This window comes from Xyrauchen texanus, chromosome 12, assembly GCF_025860055.1.
Source record: "Xyrauchen texanus isolate HMW12.3.18 chromosome 12, RBS_HiC_50CHRs, whole genome shotgun sequence".
NCBI lineage: Eukaryota > Metazoa > Chordata > Actinopteri > Cypriniformes > Catostomidae > Xyrauchen > Xyrauchen texanus.
The window spans coordinates 40,096,635-40,117,201 of NC_068287.1; the positions used below are offsets into that span (position 1 = coordinate 40,096,635).

At 39.4% G+C, this 20,567-nt stretch overlaps 1 protein-coding gene and 1 non-coding gene across 9 annotated transcripts in view; one reads left to right on the forward strand and one right to left on the reverse strand.

The window, feature by feature from the left end:
• Positions 1 to 17,934, reverse strand: part of bptf (bromodomain PHD finger transcription factor) — a 49,361-nt gene extending 31,427 nt beyond the window's left edge. For 5 of the 8 annotated variants that reach the window (XM_052138964.1, XM_052138968.1, XM_052138966.1 and 2 more), the window contains exons 1-7: positions 14,643 to 17,934; positions 9,046 to 9,871; positions 8,112 to 8,332; positions 2,177 to 2,371; positions 1,675 to 1,842; positions 922 to 1,107; positions 628 to 776 (exon numbers count right to left, since the gene is read on the reverse strand). In XM_052138964.1, coding sequence (XP_051994924.1) covers positions 628 to 776; positions 922 to 1,107; positions 1,675 to 1,842; positions 2,177 to 2,371; positions 8,112 to 8,332; positions 9,046 to 9,871; positions 14,643 to 15,123 — 2,226 coding nt within the window. In that variant the 5' untranslated portion in view covers positions 15,124 to 17,934. The remainder of the gene's footprint in view (positions 1 to 627; positions 777 to 921; positions 1,108 to 1,674; positions 1,843 to 2,176; positions 2,372 to 8,111; positions 8,333 to 9,045; positions 9,872 to 14,642) is intronic. The other 3 variants (XM_052138969.1, XM_052138963.1, XM_052138965.1) reach the window with 2 other exon arrangements.
• A 2,121-nt stretch (positions 17,935 to 20,055) lies between these two features.
• trnas-aga (transfer RNA serine (anticodon AGA)) lies at positions 20,056 to 20,137 on the forward strand. The gene has a single exon. It is a non-coding gene; the product is annotated as a tRNA-Ser (tRNA).
• The last annotated feature ends 430 nt before the right edge of the window (positions 20,138 to 20,567 follow it).

Sequence of the window (20,567 nt, forward strand, 5' to 3'; positions counted from 1 at the left end):
TCTTGTCTCTTCCACGCTCCACACATAACAGGTGCCATGGGGGTTACTTTAGATTTGCTACAAACTTGTTATGGCCAAATATATTTGGAATTAGGCAAATGTGCAACTGTATAAAACATACATTATCAAAGTGTGAGATGGAATTAATTTAATGTGCATCAAGCACAGAATGCTGTATCATTATCCTTGTGCGCCACACATATGAGACTCGTAAACATCTGCGGTGCGGTTCTGTATTTCAGCGTGTGCTCTAAAGAGAAAGTGATGGTCAGTAGCGAACTTCAGAAGAGTGTGAGATTTGTCAGGTGAGGTGAAAACGGACCAGGAAAGAGCTTGTGATTTGGTCTAACATGCATAGACACAGCCTATAATGAAAATGAACAACAATTTGCAACTTTACCAGGTTGATAACTTCTGTTTGCTAGCTCACTAATATCACAGAGGATTATGCTTAATTAACCATGAGGCAGAAATCGTGATTGCGAGTAAAATACGATTAATTGTGCAGCCCTATGGTCAATAATATATCTGTTTTTTCAAAGCATCATCAACCTATAAGAAAGATTTGTTTACTCTATTCGCTTAGATCTATACATCAACCTCCATTAAGAATGACAGCAGTCTCACCTCTCTAAGTGCTTTACTACCATCCTGAGAGCTGCAGTCTTTGTCCTGCATAACCTTGCGCTGGCTGAGCTTGCTGTCAGGGTTCCGGAGTCGTGTAACCATGCGTGAAGAACCTGTCTTTGTGCCATCTCCATTAGTTTTACCTTCACCTAAAAAAAGCAATTACAGCATTAATCAATTTGAGACTGTAACCAGCTGCAGTGCAATATTCAAAAACATTTGAAGCCTTCCTTTCCTTTATTTGAAGCCGATCGTATTTTATGAGTGTGTATGTGAGTGGGAGTTTGCACACACCTGCATCATCCTGGCTGTTTAGTGAAGACTGTGAGGAGCGGTCTACCAGGTCAGACTCTTCCGGAGGTCGCAGGCAGTCAGAGATGGAGAAATGACTGCTGCAGCTGTTCTCATCTGCTGTCTGCGGAGGTTCAGTTTCTAGTACAGAATCCCCATCACCCTGACCTACAGACTCTGAGCTCTTACCTAAGGGAGAGCATTAATGGGAATGGAAGATACATTTGTAACATTCCATTTAGTCTGGAATAGCAAACTCATACTTCATACTACTGAAGGGGGCACGATTTTAGCTGCATGTTTTTCTTGACACAAAATGCATTATTATCTGTTTGTAGACATTAAACTGTATAAACTGTTCAGTCATACACTAGTATCCCACTCTGAACATAGCCTAAATGAATGGAAATGACATTGTTTTATCATTACCACAGCAGTATACCATAATGGACTTTGGTCAACCTATTCCAAAACGATACAGACAGGCTCTAAACTTTCAGTAAACATGATATGCCAAAGACACTGATGATGGCAGAGATCCAGTGCTACTCTTTAGGCTGTACTGTTGAACAAAGCTGGCAGGAAAGAGAAGATAGTCACTTGAGCCAGCAGGGGCTTTGTTTCATTAAAATTAAATGGAAAGATCTGTTCTTAGCTTGGCCAGTGCAGCTAACAGGCTGAGACAGGTCTTAATATAACAGTGTTATGTGACTTGAGCACAGAGTGAAAGCAACTTTCTGGAACCATTTGCCATACCTGCCAAGTCTTTCACCCCCTCTGCAGGTTCACCTTTCTCCACAGTATTGGAAGACATAGTCGTGGCATTCCCTGTGGGACTTGGAGAGTCGGTTTTAGGCGGTATGGCTGAGATGCTTGCCGTGGGCTTGGGAATACCGGTGCTGCCTTCCTCATCAGCTGGAGCAGCTGCAATTCAAATTTAGAAACATTTGGATTTTAGTATTGCATTGAAGATGAGACAATGCTCTTCTAAATGAAAGCATGCATTTAATACACGTCTGGGCAATGTATGCAGGCTATCAAGGACATTAAATATAATTCAGCACAAAGTAGGAAACAAAAGACAAACCCATTCATTTAAATTTAAGGAATTAAATTAAGGAATGTTCATTATGTGCGCTTGTGTAGAACAATGTCCTTGCAAATTCTGCTGTTAAAATTGAGACACAAAAAAAACAATAAACAATATTTTGTGAACACAGCTATTAGAAGAATAAAGAGGGATTTCTCCATGTCTCACTGTTTGCAGAAGTAGGTGCACTGGAGTCTTGTTGCGGACACGATCCGTTTGCAGGGGTCATTGCATTGGTCACACCTTGTTCACAAGACTGTGATTCAGATTCCTGTCTGGCCTTCTCGGCCTCCTCTGCTGCCCGTCGTTTTAGCTCCTCAAGCTCTGCCTCCTGCTTGGCCTTTAGACGGTCCAAGATCACATCTGGAGAAATGCAGAAGCAAAATAGTCAAGTCAAAAAAGGTCTGTAAATCAATCAATTTATGCAATATACATTAGGGCTATTAAAGGAAGTTCTCCCAAAAATGACAATTTTCTTTAGAGATTTTTAGAAGAATATCTCAGCTATGTAGGTCTGTAAAATGCAAGTAAATGGTGACCAAAAAGCTCCAAAAAGAGCACTAGGAAGTGTGATCGAGTTTGAAATCATGATTGCCAAAGAGACTGCAATAGCTTGTTTGCAGTCACGTGATTCTGATGATGCGTGAAATTCAGATGGAGGGCAGGAAGTGAAAAGCAGAATGGAGGAAAGTCCGTACTGTACTAGTTTAGATGCGATTATGAGAGAAAGATATAAACAGAAAAATCACAACATATGTTGGACGTGATCCTTATGTTATGAAGAGGAACGATTTTTCAACTGAATTGAAAACTTGCCTGCCATTGAGGCAGTAGATATAAGCAACTACCTTGTCCTCCAGACATCCTTCTACTCCAGAAAATAAATGAAAGCATACAAAAGTATGGAGGCATACAACTTTTTTGTTAGTGGTTGGGTCAACGACCTCGGTACCAAGGTGCTCCACAATGACTGTTGTTTGGTTTTTGCCCGATTGAGTGGCATTTATTATTTTGTCCTGTGGATAACCTAACAACAAATATTAAACACTGCGGCGCCTCTCGATGTTAGCATTACGGTTGTTTACTTTAAGTGATTAGGTTAACCGCTCTCAAAAGGGCCGCCGAAACGCCACTAAAGACATGGATCATCACGAAACAAGACGAAGAAGTATTTGCATGGCAGATCAAGTTATTTACATTCGCCTAGAAATACTTTGTAATTAGCTTTGCTATAGTTACATATTTTTGTTCAGTTACAGAGATACAAATACAAAGAGAAGAAAAAACTATTACTTTAACTTTACAAAGTACAGAAACGGCTAACGTTACATAAACATAGCCACATAAGTTGTATTAACTTACCTTTGACGAAGTGCTCACTGCACACTAGGGTTGCAAAGGTATGAGATTGTCATGGTATGATAACGTCTCAGAAAATATCACGGTATAAGGTATTACACAATTAGTATTATCAGTGAAAACAGAAGGGTTACTTATTTATTAGAATTGAAACTTGTTGAAATTTATTTTATTGAAGTATGTGTAAAAAATTGTCCCTTTTGAAAATAAAATAAATAGAAAAATAAAGCTAACAGAATTATAATAAACAGAATTATAAACACAGCGTTTTTCAGTAAATTTTTTGCATTTTCCCCCTCATGAACAACAACATTTGGTACGCAATAAATGCTACTTGTGGTTTCTCGATTTGAGCAACCGTAAACGATGCAAAACATAGGCCTTTTGAGTTTGTGATCGTGCTTTCCTATGTAGAAAATCTCTTCCTGCCCTCCATCTGCATTTCGTGCCACAGCAACGCACTGACGTAACGTCACATACAAACAAGCTAGGGCAAGATTTATAGTAAAAATGTAGTTACTTTTTGGTCTGTCCTCACCCAAAACTGATTGGATCGCTTCAGAAGACATGGATTAAACCACTGGAGTCATATGGATTAATTTTATGCTGCCTTTATGTGCTTTTTGGAGCTTAAAAATGTTGGTCGCCATTCACTTGCATTTTATGGACCTACAGCGCAGAGATATTCTTCTAAAAATCTTCAATGTGTTCTGCAGAAGAAACAAAGTCATTCACATCTGGGATGGCATGAGGGCGAATACATGAAGAGAGCATTTTAATTTTTGGGTGAACTATTCCTTTAACAACTTTTTGCTGTACTGTTTGCCTTAAATATAAGGGTGCTTTAACACTAGCACATTTGGTGCACACCCAGGGTCGAATGACGTCAATGTTTGTTTCGTTTGAATTATGTGAACGCTGTTTTCCGACCTCGGGTGCCCGCACACAAACCACACCCGTGTCAGCTTGAAAAGGTGGTCTGGGGTACGGTTCATGTGAACTCTGTTACGATTCGCTGCTGATTTAAACACAATCACACCAAATCGCAGAAGTGAACTGCATGTGATTACATATAATTTGCATATTTGTAGGATCACGATGGGGCTAAAACCAAGTGTGAAAGCACCCTAAAATGCAGAATCTAACACAATTTGACTTGTTTGGGATGTATGAATGTATCAATATCATTATTATAAACATCTTGAAATATGGGCAAACAAATACAAATTAACACTAGGAATAGTGTAACCAATTGGAAAGATTTCATATATTTCTTCAAGTTGGTTAAGGCAACACTCACTCCACCTCTCTTTAAAATAACAGATTAGACCAACTAAATATGTACATGTTCTCAGTGACTGTTTGAGCACGGCCAAACAAGCAAATAAAACAGGGTCACTTTTTTGAGTGTGGTGTGACAGTAATAATCCAGAGCAGAGAATCGATCCAACAGAAGGCATTCATTACAGATGTGTAACTAGAACAGCAATATAATTGGCAGCAGCTACTCCATACTAAAACAACAGCTGTCCAACAGTACATGTATTCCACCAACACAAAATGAGAAGGCCAACACCTAATCGTTCATTGCATATATATGCATCATGGTGTTAAACAACATCCTACATTTAGATTAAGTAAAAAATAACCCCTCATAAATAACACACCTGTCCTGAGAAAACTTGTTAAGAGAATACCACATAAAAATGCAGTTTTTTAGGCAGGAAGTAAAGAACATGAGCAGGAAACAACTGCATCTTGAGAAACATTTTCCAACACATCCGTTACAAGATGTATATCACCTCAATGCAGGTGGAGCTCTTTTACACTGATAAAAATAGCTGAGTATTAATACTTCATAACGATTACAGCTAAATTCAGCCTTTTTTGGACTCTATATTACTGGCTGATATAAAGTAGGCCTATTCAAAAGTACTTGAATGTATGTATTAAATGCAGCTCTTAGTATTAGAAATATAAGTCATTCTTTTATTCCATCTGTGCTATTTTTTAATGGTTTGTCTATGTACATATGCGTCAGATGGATTTCTTTGGTCATTGCACCACGTCTGGCTTTTTTTCAATGTCTTTCCATGAACGGCATGTTTTTAAGATGCTAAAAAAAAGGTTAAACTTCCATGCTGTTAAGGTCAGCCTTCTTTGAATATAAAACACGTCATGTGTGAACGGCCCTTGAGCTGTCACTTAAAGAAAAGCCACATACAATTAGCAATAAACACTTTACAAAAATGTTCTATACATTAACATTAGATAATACATTAGGTAGCTTTTTAAATCTCGGTTAATGTTAATGTTTCAAAATACTATTCATATTGCATTCACTAATGCTAACATATACAACTTTTAATGTAAAAACTTTAGTATATGTAGAAATTAACCTATATTAGAACAGAGATGTAGCATTAAAGATTAATGAGTGCTGTAAAAGTGTTGTTCATCATAAGTTCACGTTAACTATTGTTACCAAATACAACCTTTTTGTAAAACCCAATTAAATCACTGTTGTGACAATTCTGTAAATTAGGCCTGAATGAAAAATGCCTCTTTTCCACAGAGCTGACAATAGACCATTAATACAACAGCAGAGTCAGCAATGTTGTTGCATTCAATTTTAAGAAAGAAAGAAAGAAAGATTTGTGCATATTGCTAAAATGATCAGTTGACACGTCAGGACTGGAGAAATGAACTATTTTCGTGCTTTCTGCTGAAAATCTCAGCAATTAATAAATGAGACAATGGGGAAAACACTGTAATATTCTGCGGTTGAATATGACACATTAAAACAACAGCCAATATTCACAACTAACCCAGTGGGAAAAAATAAATAAAACATTCTTACATCTGCTTTCAGTTGAAAATTGCACTTGATGAATTTGAGACAACCATTGCATCTAATGAGCATTTACAAGAGATCAATGAAAATCTTGCTCATCTCTGCATTTAAATTGCATTTTAATTGGCAGTTAACCTCATTTATAAATGTGCACTTGTACCATGATTTATATAAATGTTATTTGCTCTTTTGGTTAGACTCTACCTGTATTTCATTGAATCTGTACTTATATTCTGACAATAAGAAATCTAATCTTATCAATTTTTTATATATATATAAAATGAAACAACATGCTTGATATGACATCTGCAATTTGCAAATAACCATTACAATTAAAAATTAAGAAGAATTACAATATGTATTGTAACATATGTACTAGAGCTTCGGTAACAAGTTATATTAATATAAAAGATGTAACAATACCATTAGTACCATTTACCGACTCAATTCGGTCCCGGTGCGCTGTCTGACTGACAGACGGCTGCTTCCAAATGCTCACATGCTCATCTGTGCACATGTTCAGTTATACATACACTGAAATGGACAATTAATCAAAATAAAATAGTTTGATTTATTGTTACTTATTAAAACCGCAAAAGGATGAGACTTAATAAAATACATTTACAGTCAGCATGTACTGCGTGCTGCAAAGTGAACGTGTCAAGCCACTCATACGATCAAAACGCCACATTTTATGAGCTTTGCATGCTGTGCTTATTGTAGTAGATGACAGAGCACTCAATCGCAGTGATGCGCGCAGTGCCTGCAGACTATATATTTATATAACTGAATCACAGCATTTTATGCTTCAATAATCACTTGGTCATATAACCAATGCCTTATCTGCAAGTGTGAAACTACCGTCAAAACACAGAACTGGAAATCCCCTTGTCAAAATAAAAGCTCGACAAGTGAAACTTAGAAACTGCGACAGGAACGTGTTACTAGTCGTTTCAGCCCTAAACACTAGTAATTAATTAGTAAAAAACTGACGACAAAACTATTCGTTGTCGAATAGTCATTTGATGTCATTTAACGTAACATGAGATCACGTTAAACTCTAATGATGATGCGCGAGAGCAGCACTGCAGTTCGCCTAACTGAGGAGAGGAACAAAACTAAATCCAAATTTTCCAAACAGATTAAGGTGATGTAGATTGCAAAGTATGAGGGATTTACAATACAAAAATACAAAATAAGTAAATATAGAAAGAGAGCCGTCTTTCCATTAAATGAAGTGGAGCCTGTCAGAGCATCTAAAAAGTAAACACCCCGGTGTTATATTTTCAAAAGTTCAAATAATAAGGAAGCGCACACTCCGAAACTGGCATTTTAGAGACGCTTATATAAGTCGCATGAAAAACAGCGTGAGAGAGTTTCAAACTTCTCCCGGCTGATACACTGTCTCGCGCAGAGACGCTCATCACTCGCGCTCTTTTGCTGATTATAACGTGATGTGGTGCATCATAATAAATGAGTCACTGTGTGTCTCATCATGAAGAAAATCTAAATCTAAGATTAGAATAAGAAGAGGAGGTTTATTTTTTGTGAGTTAAAGATCAAAAGAGCTTTGCTTCTTATTCCTGTAGCTCAGCTGGTAGAGAATTGCACAAACAGCACCAAGGTCATGGGTTCAATTCCCAGGGAACACACATAGACTGGTAAAATGATATCTTAAATGTGGATAAAAGCACCTTCTGGAATGCATAAATGTAAATATATTTTATTCTGAGCTAAATTAAAACTACTAGAAAACTAATTAAAACTACAATTAAATAACAATTGGCTAAAACAGAAAGTTAGGAACAGTTAATGGTTGTTCATGTATTCCTAAGATTGTAATAAAAATTTTAAAAATATCACAAGTTTTAATGAATAAACTTCTCTTACCATTGGCAACAGTGAGGTATGCTTTGTTATTTCCACGGGCCTTGTTAGTGAGCTCCTCTGTGATGTCCATGTGAGAATGGATCTCCTCTCTAATCTCCTCCAGCACAGAACAGAGGTCGCTTTCCCAGAAGCCTTTATCCAGAACCTCCATTAACTCACCCAGCTGGACTTTAGTGCTGTAGTACCAGGTCTTCTTATTTTCATCATCTCCATCCTCCTCCCTGAAACACATCAAAACATACACAGGTTAAAACTGCTTTGTGTACTTTGTTCAATGTTAAAATACTACTTACAAACCAGCTTAATGTGCAGACAACTAGATACATGCAAGTCATTCATGTTAAGAGTGACCCCAAAAAGTGTTTTGTTGCAGCCCAATCAGCCTGGCATAGTGGAATTAGCTCAATAAAAGACTGGCTTTGGGGCTGGGCTCTCGATGGCACAGAATGGGAATGATCGGGAAACTGGTTTGAAAAGATTTATTATATTTGCAGTTATGTTTGGTTATGCTAGTGGTGCAGAAATTACACGTTACATGTAAACTGTGGGGTTTCAATAATGTTTAAAAAAGTGAGATGATAAAATACCAAAAGTTATGAAACTTATGTATCGGATTGTCTCTCTCTATACAGGAAGAATTACCTATTGTCAGGATTTAAACTAACCAATCGAACTAGGGAAGAATACAAACTAATCGTTCATACCTTAAAAGTACAAAATGTGAATTTAAAAAAAATAAAAATAACAAATAAAAGATACACAGATTTCTTACATATAAGAATGAATGAATGATCTTATTACTCATATGCAACTGCTTAAATTTAGTAAAGTTTTTTAGTTTTAGAAATGCCAAATGTGAACCAGACTTTTCAAAGTTTAAATTTATAGAATTACCAGATTCTCTGCAATTTGTTGGTAGAATGTAAATACTCACACAACAATCCTCCTGTTGAGAAACCAGTATTTTCTTTGATGCCGATCGTAACCAATGGGCTCCTGCCGGATGTACGGCCGGTTCTTCTGAAACTCTGTCAAACAGTCCGTTACACCAGGAACTTTGTGCGCCACACAAATCTCACACTGCCACTCGTCCTCGGGTACCTCCTGCAGAGGAGGCTTCACACACTCCAGGTGATACACCGCCGAACAGGTCTCACAGCAGAGCAGATCGCCCAGTCTGTGGCACACCCGGCAGTGGTCATCATACTGAACAACCCCCTCGGACATCAGCTCCTCACGGGCGAGGTTGGTGGTGAGGAATTGGTCCACCAGGAACTGCAAGACCTTGACTTTGCTCTCCAAAGGGCTGAAGGGGTATTCTTCGCCCTCTAGGTCAGGGAGAACATGGTGATATTCCGGGTCACTCTCACAGTATGCACGCACCACCTCTGGCCAGGTCATCCCGTCAATGAAGTAGAGAGTGGAATTAACGCTGTCTTTAAGGTCCGCTGGTCCAAAGGTGGTGTTGGAAGTGTCCTCCTCCCGTAAGATAGCTTTCAGGAGAGAGATGTGTGTCTCAGCCATTAGCGTGCATTGCTCCTGTCCAACCAAAGCAGCGCAGAAGTCCTCAAAGCGGAATGGAGACAGCCGCAAGACTGTGCTAAAGCTGCGAAGGACCTCATACACAGCCGATGCGTTAAGAAGCTGTTCATTGGTAATGAGAAGGTCCTCAGAAGAACTGGGCAACTTCAAAGCAGGAATCTCCTTCTGTTCCAAAATAGGAGAAGGTGGCCGTCTTGGTCTAGGCCTTCTCCGACCTACTAAACAAAAATAATCAGAATTAGTTTTGATTGGACAGGTTGGATTTCGCTGCAAATTCAAATTCAATTCAACATGAAATGGCATTTGTAACCCTTTTTACTTCCGTAACATTGAGCGGCACAGGATATTCAATTGCTGCATTTTCAGGCCAGTGTGAGCCAGGACTCTTACCTTGGGACCAAAAGTTATCAGCATTCCCACCATCGGGCCAATAGCCCCAGAGCATTGCACTAAAAACGTGCCCTGGTGCCAACATCACACACCCCACCAACTTCACAAGAGTTTAAGTATCAGACTCTGAAGGCTTCTAGCCCTCAAAATGAACATGGTGGTGACTAGGGTTGGGAACAGAGAACTGTTTTTTGTTCAGAACCGGTTCCATTATTTACAAAATACCAGAATCGGATGATCTTTGTGACTTTCGGTTCCCTTGCTTGTATTTTCCCGCGATGTGGCTGGAACACTGTACTGAAATACTCTTGACAGTGTTTCTAGCAGCGCATTTCTGCAGCAGTGCTGCCCTCTACTGGGTCAAAACCATCAAATAAATGACTTTTATGAGTCGGCTCTGTTGAATCTACAGCACGAAACAGACAACGCTTTCGGTATGTTCCGATTCCTGAAAGAACGATTTAGATGAGCCAGTTCTTTTGAATCTACAGCGTTTCCGGAACAGTCCGATTCCCAAAAGTAGGACTCATATAAGCCAATTTGTTTGAATCTAAAGCGCAAAAACATACAGCGCTTCTGGTCTGGTTTAGTTTAGTATTAATCTTACACTGATGTGCAAGTTATGGATGTACAACTCTAAATTAAATAAGAACTGTTGAAGTCTTACAAGCTTTAAGTACAACATGAGACAACAGAACAGTTAAAACTGTCTTTGGAACGGTTACTGTTATGTTAAGTGAATTCAGACCTGTGAGACTTTAAATTCGGCATGAAATGAAAATTCACCCCTTCCATTTTCTAAATGCATGTTATTGATTGTATTGTGAATGATTCATCCATGCATGTTTTTTACCTCAATCTTTCATTAAAATGTAATAACTCGATCTTCCAGTGAAATGACAGACTTCTCTCTGGTGAAGTACGCAGGACTCCAATAATTTAGTCCACTTAAACCACGACACTTTTTTTTTTCCTTTGGATTTTAGTGACTTTAGTGGCGTAGTGACTTGCCTCAATCAGGGTGGTAGAGGACAAATCTCCGTTGCCTCCGCTGCGTCGAAGACCTTCAATCCGCACATCTTATCATGTGGCTTGTTGTACACGTTACCGCGGAGACCTAGTGTACATGGAGGCTTCACGCTATTCTCTGCAGCATCCACGTACAACTCACCAACCCACCGAGAGCGAGACCACATTATAGCGACCACGAGGAGGTTACCCCATGCGACTCTTCAGTTACCCAGGCCCCCAACCATTCCCCTTTCTTATAAATACCACAACCTTGCATAAAGTTGAACGAAGCGTCAATCGCATTTTGGTGAAGATGGCAGGATGTATTTTCATCCGTTTTCCTTCATAACTATCATTCCTTAACCCAAACTTGCTTGGTTACGGCTTGGTTACGACATTTCGAATGATGAGGGACAATGGCAAATTGGAGGTTGTATTTCGAGACATTTCACACCTGAATTTCTGATGTGATCACTAATGAATACAACGTTTCTCTTAAGAGTTTATTTATATATATTTGAATGCAGTTATCTTGGGAAGCCTCTTCATAAGTGAAGACTGTGGTGTGCTCGTGCATTTAGATAATAAATGTGTTGAGATTGCTGCTCAATTTCACCGATAACCGGCTCTGACTCGAGCACCATGGAGTGTTTGTGTCCACTGCAAGCTCACAATCAGGTCTGCCTCCATTCCGCTATGCAATGCACATATTTTCACAATCCAATCAACAGCCAATGGATAAACTAAAATCCCCACCCTACATTTTATTCTTGTTCGATAAGCTGTTTCACTCAGAAATATGTCACAATACAGAAGTCAGTCGCAAATTCTGTTTCAATCTGACTTTAATCAAGCAGTTACTGACTGGTGGTTCATATGACAATGTTTAATTGAAGACACATGTTTTGTAATACAAGGAATTTTTATATATATATATATATATATAAAAATAAAAAGAGTGAAATTGTTCAGATACCATCCAGATATAGACTAGTTAGGATCAATTATTTGATTGGATATAAGTCTCCAAAAAGTCTGCAAACACACAATTTACAAGAATTGTATAAAATGTATTTCTGATTAGTTATATCTGCTCTGTAGAAATCTTAAAGGATATCATAATTTGGCAACAGACTGTAGAGAACAGTAAATCTAATAAGAATTGCATTTCTCATTTTCAAATAATTCTTCCTCAAAAGTACTAAAAGAAATACTGGAATGGTTACTGGAACCGTTAAGGAACCGGAATCAGTTCCCATCCCTAGTGAAGACTGAAGCTCCCGTTCGTTTGCTTGGCCATTAGCCCTGAGGAAGCCCAGAGGAGGCACAATGAAGCCCGAAAGTGAAAGTGGGAACGCAACTGGCCCTGGCACGCACAAGCACACCCTCATTTGGCCTGATAATGGAAACACATGAACAGTTATTCCAGTGAAAGTCTTCAGTAGAAAAGTAGCCAGTTCTATTAACATATTTTTACAACTTGTATCTGGAAAAAATGTATAAAAATAAATCATACCTCTTTTTTGTTCATTAGACCATACCTACTTTAAGTGTGTGACACAACAGAGCACCGCTCATTTAAATATGTTAATCATGCAGACTTTATATGTATTTATTAAATGCAGCCTTCTGAGGAACACATAGCTATCACATGTCTTCAAGTGATTTTAAATAAAATGCATTAGGTGTCATATGAACTACTTTAATGGTGCATTAATGCAGGTGACTGGGTAGCTCAGCGAGTAAAGACACTGTCTACCACCTCTGGAGTCACGAGTTTGAATCCAGGGCGTGCTGAGTGACTCCAGCCAGGTCTCCTAAGCAACCAAATTGGAATGGTTGCTAGAGATGGTACAGTCACATGGGGTAACCTCCTCGTTGTTGCTATAATGTGGTTTGCACTCAGTGGGACATGTGTATGGATGCAGTGGAGAATAGCATTAAGGCATGTCTCCGCGGTAACGCACTCAACAAGAGACATGATAAGATGAATGGATTGATGGTCTCAGCAACCAACTGAGAGTCGTCCACCGCCAAGCGGTTTGAGGCGGGTCACTACGCCACCACGAGGTGCTCAGAGTGCATTGGGATTTGGGCATTCCAAATTGGGGAGAGAAAGGGGAGGAAAAAAAGAAAAGAAAAGGTGCATTAATGCCATTTTTGGAGCTTGATGGTAACAACCAAGACTAACACACATTGTCAGATTTGGTTCAGGCTCGTCAGACCGATATTCAATCCAGTTAAAAACGTCAGTATAGGAGCCGATACTGACAACAATTATTTTGTGTATCGGTTTAAACAGAAGAATTGAAGTGCTTTTATAAAATCCTAAACTTCCCATTTCTGCCTTTAAACCCCTCAAACATTGACCCCATTCACTTTCATTGTAAGTGCATCACTGTAACCTCGATTTTTGCTCCCTTTTTTTAAAGGAGATACAGTCAAAATTTATTTTTGAGGTAATCAGCATTAAGCCACATATGCTGCGGATTGAGCTTAACTTGTATTGAACCGGAACATTCCTTTAACAAGAAGTCAAAAAATCTGCATTAAGAAAGTAAAAAGGATCCATTCGGATTCCATGTTCACTTTAATGTGGTTGGTAAAAAGATTGGACCCTTAAATTGAACTTCTAAATCTCAGACAGTGCATGTGTAAATACATCATCCATCACTCAAATCATTTTAACCCTAATTACCGCTCCAGGGGAGAGTTAATATTCAAAATAGTCTCTTAAAAATCCTCAAAGCTACGTCATAATGGGTACTACGACGTCATATGCGAGCTCGACTCATCAGTGGGTCGATATGAAACTTCCTCTCCGCATCAGGTGCAGCAGCACTGGCGCTGGATTTCAAAACAATCGGCCGCATGCTGCCCTGTCATGAGCTCCAAAACTCCAGTCAGGTACCCATAGACTCATGCTAATGAGGAGGGATAGCAAGTACAGCACTTAAATATGGAAAAAAAAAAACATTAAGCCTTAATTAGTCCTAATGTTTACGTAGTATAACAATCATTTGATTAACACATTAGCTTATCAAAGCGAGACCAATTAGCAAGATGACCGGCTAACTAACTAAGAGTTACCTGTAATGTTGACACTTTTATCAAGTGGCCTAATTATCTTTAATTACTTATTTAGGGCATTAAAAATGCAATTCTATGACAAGAAAGTGATGATAATTAAATTTAAAAGGTTAGTGTGTGGATTTCAAAAGCTAACTGGCTAACATTAGCGAATACATAATTTGCAGACGAAGCTAACGTTTGATTGTAATACAACTGCAGTGCCTGTAAACACTGGTGTGTGCAATGCAAATATGTCACATTAAGTCTAATACTTACTTGCAAAGGTTTATCTATCCTTATAATTAGTTGTTTTGCACATTTCGCAGATTCAATAGTATGCAGGCTAAAAGCTAAAGCTAACCCTAAGGCCTCAGCCAGTAAAGAAAAGCACCAGGATCCATTTTGAGTGTTTCAGTAAACAAAGAGCGATCACACATTTATCTTTCATTCTCCAGCTTGCAACTCTCATCACAACACATGGATCAGTCATTCGGAACACCTGTAAAGTACCCGTACCTGCAGTGCTGCCGTGGCTGCTCTCGGTGCAGAAACTGGCATCGTCTTCATCCTCTACCTCCAGATCTTCCAGGTAGTCCGATTCATCGTTGATGGCCTCCTCCTCTTCTTCTTCTTCTTCATCATCCGTAAGAGGCTCCGCGATGTAGTCGTCCCCCTCCGATCGCAAACTGACCGCATCGTCGTCCTCTTCATCGCTCTCGTGGTCATCGTACACCACCCCACTCGCGGTGCTCCGCCGTCCCCTGCCTCTGCCCGTTCCTCTGCCTCTTCCTCTGCCTCTCAATCCCGCGGATCGCACTTTCCTCCGGCCTCGTGTTGAATGGTGCTGGCTCCCCCGTTTCGGAGTGACAAAATCCTCATCGGAGCTCCCTCTCACCTTCGGCTTTAATGTCCTGCGGGGTCTCAACCCGCGCACCGATCCCGAAGAGGGCTCCTGCGTTAGCGGGGTTTTGGGCGGCCTGCCTCGTCTCCCCCTCATTATGGATAAAAATCTATTCTCTTCAGTTTCACGTTTTGCGCGCTCTTTACACGCATAAAACCCGGAATTTCGGGTACCACTGCAAATATAATCCCGTGTATGTGAGGATGCACTAGTCCCGCGGAGCCCCGGTCTCGGTTAACGCGAGAAAGCTCAAAACGAACGCCCGGTGCCCCGCTTCAGGTCGCTCGCAGCCGCCATGTTCTTTCCTCCCTCTCCGTCCACTGACAACAGACAGCAGGCCTACTGCGGGAGTCACGTGATCAGCGCTTTAGTCGAACGCCTGCTACATTTTACCACGATTTTTCCCCATTCTATTTCACCAATTAATGCGCTTCCAGAGTGCGTGTTACAAACATTCGATTCTTTAGCGCGGGAAATGAGGTTCTGCATGCGCGTTCGATGTTTATGCGTGATTTTCCGGGTGATTTGTTCGCACGTTTTTAAATTCTCCATGCCCCTCAACGTGGTTCGTTGTAAGTGTGGGTTTATAAACGGTTGACTACTTTCAAAAAATGGTTGTTTTTATTGTGTATTACAATTTCAGCATTATAAGTCACGTTTTTCATAAATGACGCACTTTCTGTTGTAAACAGTTTACACTTCTGCGTCGAATCTGTAAGTCTCGCGTTGTGGCCAACGTGGTGGTTTGCATTTATGGTTCGTCGTTGCTGTCAATACAGCCAAGTGCTAGTAATTGAGAGAAAATGCCATAATTTCTAAACATACGTTTCATAAACAATCAAAGGCAGTGCCAAAATTACTGTTGCATTAAAAACTTTTTCTTCAAAGTTTGTCAGTTTTTAGGTAAATTTGATATATAGGAGATTTAGGTACATATTAGACATGTTGTCTGACATGCAGGCATATACTGTATACTTGCTCTTAAGTGGCTTAAATAATAATAAATACATATCCTGTCATACTTTTGATGCTCTGTGCTAAAAAAAAAAAAAATCTAATTAATTCATTAACTTCTTACTTAAGCAACACAAAATGGGTGTCGACTTAAAGCTTAAAAGCTGGACTTTAAAACACTGAAAAAAATATGGAATGGGATTTACTTATAAAAAAAACTAGGAAACAGTTTTCATGCTGAAATTGCTAGTAAATTAAAGTCTACACACTATTATTTTTAGCCTTAATTAGAACTTCTCAAAGAAAGTTTACATTCCAATTCTCCGCTTAAAGTGAATTTTACTTAACCTTTTGTTGTGTTTGTGTACATTTTACTGAAGCATTGTCGCTCTAAATTAAGACATGCTTTTAAAAGTGTACAAGCATCTCAATGCTTATTTTAGCTTAGTTATGTACCACATGACGCACAGAAGTCTTCTACTGGAAAGCACAACGCATGCTTTGAAATCTATTTGTCAAAATCACCTTGCTTTAATATCAATAGAAATGCACACAGACCTGAACACTTGGTGCACAAATCACGTTGATGGTAACAATCAACAGATAGTTTTATTTATTTATTTTATCATGAATGGGTAATTTTGATTAGAAGCAACAATAAAATCGGTGTACATCAACTTGCAAACAGTGAAACAATGCAAGCTCAGTAATTATTCAAGCCTGGTGCTTGCTGGGAACACCAGCTTTGAAACGTTAAGTAAAATGTACCTATTTTATTTACCTGTGAAATTTACTCAAATTAGCAAATAATTATGACAAGGTTTCCTACTTCAGGCCTGATAAATGAGGACGCATTGTAAAGATAACAAACTATAAAATAATATTTACTTGAACGTGCCTTAGGCATGCTGCACGGAGGCATGAGGACTTCAGATGTGTCCAGGGCAATAAAGTGCAATGTTTGTAATGTGAGACATCCAAGACAGTGCTATAGGGAGACAGGAAGGACAGCTGATCATCCTCGCAGTGGCAGACCACATGTAACACCTGCACAGGATCGGTACATCCGAATATCACACCTGCGGGACAGGTACAGGATGGCAACAACAACTGCCCAAGTTACACCAGGAACTCACAATCCCTCCATCAGTGCTCAGACTGTCCACAATAGGCTGAGAGAGGCTGGACTGAGGGCTTGTAGGCCTGTTGTAAAGCAGGTCCTTACCAGACATCACCGGCAACAACGTCGCCTATGGGCACAAACCCACCTTCGCTGGACCAGACAGGACTCGCAAAAAGTCCTCTTCACTGACGAGCCACGTTTTTTTCTCACCAGGGGTGATGGCCGGACTTGGGTTTATTGTCGAATGAGCATTACACTGAGGCCTGTACTCTGGAGCGGGATCGATTTGGAGGTGGAGGGTCCATCATGGTCTGGGGCGTTGCATCACAGCATCATCGGACTGAGCTTGTTGTCATTGCAGGCAATCTCAACACTGTGTGTTACAGGGAAGACATCCTCCTACCTCATGTGGTACCCTTCCTGCAGGCTCATCCTGACATGACCCTCCAGCATGACAATGCCACCCAGCCATACTGCTCGTTCTGTGCATGATTTCCTGCAAGACAGGAATGTCAGTGTTCTGCCATTCCTATTGAACACTTCTGGGACCTGTTGGATTAGAGGGTGAGGGCTAGGGCCATTCCCCCCAGAAATGTCCGGGAACTTTCAAGTGCCCTGGTGGAGGAGTGGGGTAACATCTCACAGCAAGAACTGGCAAAACTGGTGCAGTTCTTGAGGAGGAGATGCACTGCAGTACTTAATGATACTGACTGTTACTTTTGATTTTGACCCCCCTTTGTTCAGGGACACATTATTCCATTTCTGTTAGTCACATGTCAGTAAAACTTGTTCAGTTTATGTCTTAGTTGTTGAATCTTTTTTATGTTCATACACATATTTACACATGTTAAGTTTGCTTAAAATAAAAGCAGTTGAAATTGAAAGGACGTTTCTTTTTTTGTTGAGTTTATATTGTAATTGTCCTAAAGAAATTATTAAATTTTTACCTGGAAAATATTTACGTTGTATGAACTTTTTTAAGTCTGCCCACTATTAGACTAATGTTAGGTGCATCTGAAGAGAAACATTTTCACAAGCAACTTTACAGAGAGCAGTGCTTAACAACCCCCAGTGAGCAACCTAAAGGTGACAGTAGTGAGGAATAGCTCACAAGTATTGGGCACAAGTATAAACTATTCTTGACAGTATGTATGCTGCACAGAAGCTGAGAGATAAACACTTAGAAATAAATAAGAAACATATTTTTCACAAACCATATGCAGATTTATTTGTATATTTCAAACAATGTGATTTGTCAGCCACAATTAATATTCAGTTACAGATGCCATTGTAGAAATTCACTGTTTACAGTCAGTCATACTTATATTAATCCATGAAAGAGAGTGTCCAATTAGAAGATGGTTACTGATATTTTTAGCCAGTAATATACGGCTCATGAGTTTATACATCCGTTTCAAAATGAGTATTCATGTCTTACCCTGTTGATACGCAATCGTGCGCACTCGGGAGTGACGTCACTCTGTTTACATTTAATAAAAGTAAAACCTTTTTTAATGTGGAAATATGAATTAGTGCACCTGTAAGATCATGGAAATTAAAACAGGAGTGACAGTGACCTCTGATGGCTAGGTGTGGTTTTTCATGTGTGCAAAAAATAGATTTCATGACACCAAATAGTTCACCTAACGCAGTGTTTCTCAACCGGGGGTACGCGGACCCCTAGTGGTCCGTGACATTATTGCAGGGGGTCCGAAAACACATTTAAAAATATATATTTTTTAAATATCCTAAATTTATTTTTTAGCTTTATTGTTTACTTTAGTATTACTAAAACCAGAATTAAGGTTGAAATTACAAATTATTTTAAATGACCTCATGTGCGTTTTTATTTTTGCCGCGATTTGCCGCCATTTTACTCAATTTAGCCAGTTTACAGCGCGTTGGTTTCAGTTAGAGAACTGTCGCATAGGGGAGAGCAGCAATCATGGACAGGTGGCTTAAAAAAATGATGGGCCATCTACCAGCGGGTCTGACACAAGACAAGTAAATTCCATCCCACCAGAAAAGCGAATTAAAAAGGACAGAACAAAAGCACGTCAATATCAAGACAGTTACAAAATGTTTGGGTTTACCACAACAACGACTGAGCCTCCACAGCCATTATGTTTTCTGTGTGGTGAGGTCCTGTCCAACCACGCAATGAAACCATCCCATTTACAGCGACATCTGACAACGAGACATGCTTCAGATGTAGGTTAAATCTGCAGACTTTTTCTACAGAAAACTTTCTTGAATTTCGGAAAAGTCAAGACACACTAAAAGAGGCAACACAGATGACCAGTTCTTCCCTGCTTGCTTCATATGAGGTATCTTTGCTTGTAGCCAAATCGAAAAACCATACTCAGTTGCTGAGGAATTAATTGTGCCAGCAGCTGCCATCCCTGTAGAATATTGTTCTGAAACTGACAATGTTGTTGTGATTGTGTAATGTGTTGTGCCGTTTCAATGCAATCAAATTAAATGGCCAGATGCGATTCATTCTAGTTGCCAGTCATTAAAAAAAATGATTATTTACTTAACTTGCATTCACTGATATTGCATTCATAGCGTTTAACTGTGAAAATCATTGTGATTGGAAAGAAAACAGTGGATGGCGGGTGAGAACAGGGGTAGGGGGGTCCATGAGGCTGGTTTCAGATATTATGGGGGTCCAATACTCCAAAAAGGTTGAGAAACACTGACCTAACAGATAATAATTAGACTGTAGACAGCTTACTGTCATAATACTTCATAAAGTAAAAAACTGAATGTCATAATGTAACTACTATATAACTACTCATACCACACTTGTGATGTGATCAAATCATGTGATCATGAATCAGTGTGGTTGTAAAACAAGAGCACAGCGTGCGAGATTTCCCACCGTGCATATTGATTAGGATGCATTAGATTTGAATTGATTAAAGCTTTTTTGTTGTTCTGAAACGGAAGTAGTCGTGGCCGAGTGGTTAAGGCGATGGACTAGAAATCCATTGGGGTCTCCCCGCGCAGGTTCGAATCCTGCCGACTACGGTGAATTCTTTTCGGTTAAATTTGAAAATTGTTTTCAAAAAGTTACACGTAAGGATTAAATAACCGTTCAGACGATATTTTTATTGACATTGGTTAAAATAAATGTGAAAGCGCAAGTAACAGCAAGTGTTAGAAAATGCCTTAAATGTTGATGCTTTGACAAACTTTTCTTGTTCACTATCATACATTAAGAATATTTCGTGACTTTATATACAGATCTGGAAGAAAGTAAGAGACCACTGGAAAATGATCAGTTTCTCTGGATATACAATTTATACATCTGGCTTTATTATGGTGGTTATGGAGCAGTGGCTTCTTCCTTGCTGAGCAGCCTTTCAGGTTATGTTGATATAGGACTCGTTTTACTGTGGATATAGATACTTGTCTTCCTGTTTCCTCCAGCATCTTCATCAGGTCCTTTGCTGCTGTT